This window comes from Mus caroli, chromosome 6 (genome assembly GCF_900094665.2).
Source record: "Mus caroli chromosome 6, CAROLI_EIJ_v1.1, whole genome shotgun sequence".
NCBI classification, from domain to species: domain Eukaryota; kingdom Metazoa; phylum Chordata; class Mammalia; order Rodentia; family Muridae; genus Mus; species Mus caroli.
In genome coordinates this window covers 81,782,376-81,791,549 of record NC_034575.1, presented here as the reverse complement: position 1 = coordinate 81,791,549, position 9,174 = coordinate 81,782,376, and the positions used below count along the sequence as shown (strand labels likewise).

General features: G+C 37.2%; 1 protein-coding gene across 1 annotated transcript in view; it reads right to left on the bottom strand.

Moving 5' to 3' along the window:
* Window positions 1–9,174, bottom strand: part of Alms1 (ALMS1 centrosome and basal body associated protein) — a 70,267-nt gene that overhangs the window by 13,510 nt on the left and 47,583 nt on the right. The window contains exons 12-13 of the mRNA XM_021164094.1: window positions 5,147–5,376; window positions 3,306–3,431 (exon numbers count right to left, since the gene is read on the bottom strand). Of these exons, the coding sequence (XP_021019753.1) occupies window positions 3,306–3,431; window positions 5,147–5,376 (356 nt within the window). The remainder of the gene's footprint in view (window positions 1–3,305; window positions 3,432–5,146; window positions 5,377–9,174) is intronic.

Genomic DNA, 9,174 nt, shown 5'->3' with positions numbered 1-9,174 from the left:
GCCCCAGAGGTTCTGAGCGCTTGTTGCTCTTGCTGAGGAACTGGGATTCATTGCCAGTACCCACAACCATGCCTAGGTCCAGTTCCAGGGGATTAAACCCCCTCTTCTGGCCTTCGCAGGCACCAAGCACGCATGTGCTAGTGTATACACACACACACACACACACACACACACACACACACACACATGCACGATGGCAAAACACTCATATATAGTTTTGGTTTTGGTGTTTTGTTTTGTTCTGTCTGCCTCCTCCTCCCGTGTGCCACCACCCAGAACTCATACACATAAAGCAAATAAATAAAAACTGCCAGGCATGATGGCACATGCCTTAAATTCCAGTGCTCTGGAGGCACAGGCAGGCAGATCTGAGTTCAAGGCCAGCCAGGGCTACAGAGGAACCTTCTCTCAAAAACAAAAACAGTTTAATAGATATATTATTCACATAACATAAAGGCTACCAATGTAAATGTGTGCATGATTTAGCAGTATGTAATGGATTCACAATCAACACTAGTAACCAACTCTGTAATTCTCACCACACAGCCTTATTTCACACATTTTGCTCACATCAACTCATAGATTACATGACTGTGAATAGCTCAGACTATTTATTGCTCAGTTCTCCCATTATGTTAGTTTTTTTTTTAAACTTTCGTTTTCTCTATGTTGTTACATATATGTTATTCCTTGATGGATTTTGGATCCTTTTTTAAGTATAAAATGTCATTGTCTTTTAGAAATAGCTTTCATTAAAGTCCACTTCATTTAATATTACTACAGCTAAACTCCATGGCATAATTTTTTCCATCTTCTTTTTGTCCTATTTGTTTCTGAATTTAACATGAGAATTCTGTAAATTAGACTATAGTCAGATCATGTCTTAACTACTCTGCTGATATCTGTCTTATANTTTAATGCACTAATATTTGATTACAGATAATGTAAAACTTAAGTCCATTTTATTCCTGTTTAATAAATCTGNATGTGTAGGTTTTTTTTCTCAATTTCTCTCCTGTGAAATTTTTCTGTTCAAAAAAGGATATTTGCTACTATGGCCTTTAAATACTGAATTTTTTTTTACTATGCATTTTTTAGTTTTTTTCATAAAATTGTCTTGTCTTGGGAATTACCATTTGTACTTTAATTTACAACAGTGTATTTGGGTAAATGCCAAGAGTTATTAAAAACAAACAAAAAACAACAACAACAAAAACATCTCCTGTGTAAACTTTCTCTTTGTTTTAGAGACTAGTTTTGCTGGATATTGAATCTTGGTGGAGGTGCAGTTTCCCTGTTTGGTTTTTATTGGGTTTATTGCCTAATCCTTCATCTCTTCTTCCCTCTTTCTCCCCTCTCTGCTCCCCATTTCTGTCAACTCTTTGAGGATCTCATTCCAGAGTTACTTCTTTCTGAATGCTCTCGAGCCTCTCTCTGACCTGGGTTTGGACAGTTTGATTCACACATATCTAAATGCTGTCCTGTGGTTTTCCTACTTGGAGCTCTAAGTTTTTCAGTTCTCATCAAATTTAAGAAATTTAGGGTCATCACATGTTCAAATATTCTTTTCTCTGTTTCTGTCTCTCTTTTCAGTTTAATGTAGAAGAAACTCAGTGATAGAATTGATATTATAAAGAACTTACTAATAAATTTGCTTAAGTTATTCATGTAGTTATTCATGTAGAATTTAGCCTCCAAATTATCTAAGACTGGTAATGTGCTACCAAGGTCTGTTAGGGATAAGCAAAATTTAGGATGCCACAATGTAAATGTTTACTCATTAGTATTGACCGGCTGCCACCAGGCTCCATTCTCACAACAAAGGCATGCCTCTAAAGTAGCTGCTCTCAACCTGTGAGTCTCACCCCTTCCAGAAATCCCTATCTCCAAAACTATTAAATTACAATTTATAACAGTAGTAAAATTATATTTATAAAGTAGCAGCAAAAATAATCTTATGATTGGGGGTCACTACAACATGAGGAACTGTATTAGGAAGACTGTAACCACTGCCCAAAAGGGAAGCTCAAGGGGAGGTCTGCCCTTAAGTACTCTGAGCTCTTATCAGGAAAGACATAATCTGCCAGGTGAGCAAGACAACAGTGGGTAGCAACTACTTGAAAAAGAACACTGGTATATTTAAAATAAATCTTGCAAAATGTAATAACTTTGCGTGTGCAAATCTGCCTAAATGGCCAGACTTGCAGTCTCTTGTTTCCTCTGAAACTGTTTTCATCATAGCCTGGGGCAGGGATGTAAGCATGACTGTCTATAGGATGCGTGCACCTAAAGTGTACAGAGGTTAGGAAGTCTGCTGCTGCTCAGTGCCAGCTCCTATGATCAGATGCTTTAGTAGGAAGCGCTTCCTTCATTTCTAAGCAGACAGTGATTTCTCACTGAGACNGCACACCATTTCTATTACCTTTTAGTCCCTCCACAGGCAACTTAATGGTGCCCCATAGAACTCTGGGGTTCCATTCTTTTTCTCTTTTGTCTATTTCTCACACACCACACGGAATCATCTCAATGGACCTATCTTTAGGTTCACTGTCTCTTCTGCCTGAACTTCATCTGTTGAGTTCCTCTAGAAAATAAATTTGTGCTTTTCAAGTCAAAAATTATATTATAGTCCCTTCTAATAAATCCTATCTCTTTAGAACATTATCTGGTAAGACAATGTTTTTATATTTTTCCTTAGTTCTTCAAAAGTTGTTTCATTTAGATTACTAAACACTTTAATTAGTTAAGTATTTGTGTATTANGTCCAATGTCTGGGATTCCTCAAGCACTTTTTTCCTGTGTATGGAACATATTGTATCTTGTGTTTTTTCCTTTTTAATTTTTGTTGCAAGGTGGACACTTAAATAATATAATATACCAAATGTGAAAGTCACATTCTACTCCCACCTCAGGATTTGTTATTGTTTTATATTGTTTAGTAGCCTCTGAACCAGGGCTAAAGACTACACTTGATTGTATATGGCCATTAAAGTTCCTACTGAATTAGTGTGGTAGTGAGCTAATGCCTATGTGAAGACTGCTTTAAACAACTGAAACCAGTAAGTCTTCCAAGTCTCTGGCTCTGTGCTTATTCTAAAGGGGCTTTAATACCTACACAGGCAGCTGTCAACTCAATTTTAGCCTTTTTTTTTCTCTTACACAAAGTCTCAAATAACTCACTTATTATGAATCAGAGGTTGCTTAAGGCATGAAAACCACCATATTTGACTAAAAAAATTTCATAATCAACCAGCCAGCACACAGTGTTTCTAAAAATAAAATCTTGAATAATTTTTGCATAATACCTGAATGTGAGCTCTCAACAGTGGTATCAGATTTGGAATCCAGATATGAAGGAACTCTTTTTAACAGTGGAACATAATACATCTTCGAACTACCAGATGGCTTATATGGTAACAGCACAGGCTGGGCTGAGAAGGNAAATATCAGAGCTGTTAGTAAGAAAGCAATGACTCTCCAAATACACACCGAGTACCTTTCACCTGCCAGGCAGTGCTCACATTTCTTGAAATACATGAATGATCTAAACATAAATTCACCTTTGCTTTCAACAGAAGACAGAATTCTAGAGATGGGAAATACATGACACAGTTAATTAAAATAAACAAGCAAGTTATCTGGCATTTTAAAAAGTCACAAGGTATATATCAAAGCTAAAAAGACATCAAAGCGAAAAAGTTAAGATCTGACTATTCAAAGATCATCAGTTTGGGGGCTGAAGAGATGGCTCAGTGGTTAAGGGCACTGACTTCTCTTCCAGAGGCCCTGAGTACAATTCCCAGCAACTACACGGTGGCTCACAGCCATTTGTAATGGGATCCAACGACCTCTTCTGGTGTGTCTGAAGACAGCAAGAGTGTACTCATATACATAAAATAAATAATTCTTTAAAAAATCATCAGTTTGATGTAGACTCTATCCATGTTTTTCTTCTGTTTATATACTCATCATAAAGTAAAAGTTTCAATTCAATTTTTCTGTTTTATAAGAAGAGTATTAATTTTATCCTATTCATATACAGAGAACTCTGATATAAATGTAGGTTTAAATTTTTTTCAGTTAGGTCTCCTTTCTTGTGGTTCTGCTACCATCATGACAGCTACAAATTCTAGGCAAGACACAAATTGTCCCATAGCCTGGATCTCAGAAACAGGCATTGGAGGCACATCGAAAATACTTTTGCCACCTGGGGCAAAACTCCAACTGGCTCAAAGGCCTGAGATATGAAGACAGATGTCTGGTTTTTTTTTTTTATATTTTTTATTAGGTATTTTCCTCATTTACATTTCCAATGCTATCCCAAAAGTCCCCCATACCCACCCCCCCAGATGTCTGTTATTTTAAACTACTGAAAATACATACACACCTGTATGTTAGAGTATGTGTGAATGCATATATATTTGGTAATCATACGAACTGGTATGTACATGTTAGATATGTATACACTATCAGTGAGCTATATCACCAGCATCCATTAGAGATTTGTTTTCTTTTCATGTATGTGTGTATATGGTTATGTGTACATGTGTATGTTCTTGTTCACATGTGTCGGGGTTCACATGTATGCACATTTCCATACAGCATACAGCATTCCTGAGTAACAGATGGTTATTTCATACACATTTTTTTTTTCCTGAGACAGGGTTTCTCTGTGTAGCCCTGGCTGTCCTGGAACTCACTTGTAGACCAGGCTGGCCTTGAACTCAGAAATCCGCCTGCCTCTGCCTCCCAAGTGCTGAGATTAAAGGCGTGTGCCACCACCGCCAGGCTCGGATGGTTATTTCATAAGCAAGAAATACGCTATTACAATACATAGTTAAAGCCATATTACTATGAACCAAATGCCAACAGTTCTTACATGCTAAGTTTATTTTTACAAAAATCACTGGACAAAGTCAGTCAGCCATAGCAGCATGAATTTCATATACTCTTATTAACTCTATTTAAAATAAAGATGAAAATCCTATTCTTTTCACAGGTATGCAAACAAAAACTGAATACAGTAATATTGTAGCATAATGCTGATATTAAAATTAGGTTTAATGATGAGAAAGACAATTAACATTTTAAAGATAATTACACATAAGTTGGTTTAATGATGTAAAATTCAGTTATATCCTCTTACCGTCTTTGCCATGAGAAGCTGGGATTTGCTGCACTAAGGATGATGAGGCAAACCTGGATAGCTTTTGGGCCATGGGGTCTAGAATGCCCTGTCCACGATCATCCGCATGAATAACAATTTCAGATGAAAATGTGGTCTTTTCTGGACCTTCTGTTGTTATCTGAGTGATGGCATCAGATGATAACTTTCCAAAGGACGTAGTAAAGGAAACCTTACTCTGTTCTTGTGAACTAACAACAACAAAAACAGACAAAACTGCTCATATCTTTGGCAAGGAATATTTAAGTAACTATGCAATTGTAAGTATAGTGATCTCGCATGTTAACAACCTATTTCCATAGTATTCTTCATTTTGTAAGATATATAGTAAAAATGGATCAAGCATATGTTTATTATTTATTCCAAAATCATTTTAATTTCTAATACCTTTATGTAATTTAACTGAAGAAACAGTACTTCTTAGTTAAAATTAANAGACTCATTTATTTGTTTAATTTGAAAATTAATATAAACTATATTAAATGCCCAGAGGACACAAAGATAAACATGAAACAAAATCTTCCCATAAAGGAATCATAATGGTAGAACCAGAAGTTCTTTTTGTTTGTTTGTTTTTTCGAGAGAGGGTTTCTCTGTGTAGCCCTGGCTGTCCTGGAACTCACTTTGTAGTCCAGGCTGGCCTCGAACTCAGAAATCCCCCTGCCTCTGCCTCCCGAGTGCTGGGATTAAAGGCGTGNGCCACCATGCCCGGCAGAACCAGAAGTTCTAAAGGGTGTGTCTGTGTGTATTTAATCAAGATTATTGAGAATTCATGTTAAAACAAAGTAAATGAATGATTGAATAAACAAACATCTAGGAAGGCTAGTTTTGCTTATGAAAAATTCCACAGAACATGCACACACCAAAGAAGGTAAGGCTTAACTCCAACTCACAAACCCCCAAGTATAGGCTGGATCTCAAGGAATACAGCCTAAAAAGTGAGAAACCCATCTACCTACTGAGCAAAGATGACATCACATTATACTTGTGGGTTTAATTCCCCCTATCCGATGTGAGGATAAATTTCATTTGTGGTATTCTTTCCTCAGATTTAAAGCTTCAGTCTAATCACAAGAAAACATCAATCAAACTGGAACGGAGGATCTATTTAACAAATGTCTGGCATTCTTCAAAATTGCCAAGTCCATTTAAAAACAAGGAAGGAAAAAGAATTGTCATATACTGAAGAGGGCTAGAGATACTTGCATTGTCATAGCAAAATCCACAGGCTGTGTGGCCTTTAAACAGAACTCACTGATTACCAGTCTGGAGGCTCAGAAGGACAATGAGGCAGTGAGATGCTGTGTCTTGTGAGGACCTCTATTTCCTGGTTCATAGACGCTGCCATGCGTCCATGATGGGAGGGACGTCTTTGGATAAAGGCATTGAGCTCATTCACTCTCACCCTAAACACTTCTTTGATGCCATAGCTCCAAACACCATTGTAGTAGGGATTAGATTTTAATATGTGACTTTTGAAGAAACTAAGTATTTAAACTACCACATTCTGTTCCTGATTTCCAAAACTCATGTCCTCACATGCAAATATACTCATTCCATCCCTATAGTCTTAACACATTACAGTAAAATCTCTGAGGTTAAGTCCTGAGTGTCATCTAAGTACTACCTTCATCAGAGGGAGATTCAATGTACAATTTATATGCAGACAAACTGTTCTCCAACTATGAACCAATGACATAAAACATAGTATGTCCTTCCCAAATACAACAGTATCATTCCATAAGGGAAAGAGAGAAAGGGAAATCTCAAATCTTAAATCTCAATAATCTTGAACAGAAACTCTGACCTCTCGCCCCTGTGACTCTGGCAGCCTTTAGGGCTTCTCCCAATGACCCTTCTCTCAGTGGCTCTCTTAATCACTTCACCACAATGTTGCTGGGTATAGCACATACATGGGGTTCTAGAGCCACACCTGAGATGTTGAAGGAGTGAAGTGACATAGAATATGGGACAGAAAATCTGTAGGACAGCACTGAGCATTAAGCACAAACACAAAGACCTGAAATGTCTCCTTTGAAATAATGACCCCAAGTCCCTGCACTTTGGGTTAGCAGCAGAAAGGACACCAACAGCACTTGAATTGCCTTTGGATATGTTCTCCAGTATTCTTAGTTATAAGAACAGAGCTGGCTGATCCATACTTACTTTATCAAATGGCCACTTGGCCATTATACTAGTGTTCTCTGCCAAACATACTTTCTCATTTTTATAATACAGAAATGCTAGATTTTTTCAACAAATAATCTCTACTTCTTTTCATATTAAAATTTTATCATTAAATCATTTCCTTCATTGCAGAAGAGGTGGTGGGCAAAATGTAAGAGCTGGAAATGGGAGCAGTGCTCTGAAATACTGTCTTTTGGATATAACGGCCATTGTAGTAAAAATCTCACAGCAGCTGTGGTACCCGCACAAGACACATACAGGTTCTGATGTGTCAATATTCCAGCAATAACAGCCCACTTCTTGATGAGAAGCTACTGGCAATTAATGGCTGATGAATGTGGAAGAGAAAATATACACGCGGAATTCCTTCTAGCAATCATGCAGCTTCTCCTATTTCTTTCTTTTTAAATTTAATTTTATTTGTAATTCATTTTTTACACTCCATATTTCATTCCTCACCCCTCCCCACCCCACCCTACCTCCATGTGAATGCCCCCACTCCCACCCCCACCTGACCTCTAAACTCCCTGGGGCCTCCAGTCTCTTGAAGGTTAGGTGCTTCAAATGTGGAAGAGTTAATTTTATTCAGGGTAACCACTGCTAGTTAAGTTGCTAATGATCTAATTAATAATAACTCTGTGCACATGCAAAATGATAATAAAGTTAAATAAATTAACATTTTAAAAAACTTACTTTTCTTACTCTATTACTTACTAACCAACATCTAAGAAAAGCCAAGCTGTACCTTCAATACTTAAGAGATTTCAGCCAAGTTCCTCACTCACAAGTTCTCCCTTCCCAAAACGATTATTTCATCTAATTTTCTTAACTTCCATATTGTTTTAAAATCTAGAGTCTATGTATGAGAGAAAGTTCGATGTAATATGTGTGCCTGCATCTGGCATGTCTCAAGCTTAGCTAATGATCTCTACCTCTACTCATTTTCCTGCAAAGGACTTCATTTCAGTTTTCTTCATGGCTGAATAGAACTCCATTTTTTATAGATAGCATATTTTCTTTATTCATTTATCCCCTGCTGAACATCGAGTCTGATCCTGTGACCTGACTATTGTAGATAGTACAGTCGTCAGCACAGATACTCAGTTTTCTTCAGTGGTAAACTTATATTCCCAGAACTGGTAGAATTAGATCCTAAGGTACTACAGTTTTGGTTTTTGAGGACTGCCACATTACCTTCCACACCAGCTGTACTAAAATTTATATCCCCACCAATACTGTCCCCTTCCCCTGCATCCTTGCCAGCATTTGTTTGATTTCTTGATATCAGCTACTCTGACTAGAGTGAAATGGAATCTCAGCCTAGTTCTGATTTGCATTTCCTGATGGGTAAAGATACCAAGTATTTTTCCATAAATTTATAGAGCATTTGTATTTACTCTTTAGAGAATTGCTCATTTTTTCCATTTATTGATTGGGTGATAAGAGTTTTGATGCATACTTTTTTGAGTTCCTACTATTTCCCAGATAGTAGTTCCAGTCAGATGAATATATGGAAAGATTTTCTTGCATTCTATATGCTATCTTTTCATTCTGATTAAAATTTCCTTTCTCTGCAGAAGCTTTTTAACTTGAAATGTAGTCTATCAACTCTTGCTCTAACCTCCTAAGCCACAGGAAGTCAAAGACCNTGTGTGCCCATGTCTTGAAGTACTTCTTCTATACTTTCCTACAGGAGTTTTAAAGGCTTAAGCCTTATGCCGAGATCTTAATTTTTAAATTGACTTTTGTGTACAGGAAGAGGCCTGCTCTCTGTCTGCCATCCCATCCCAAGTCCCCCCCCC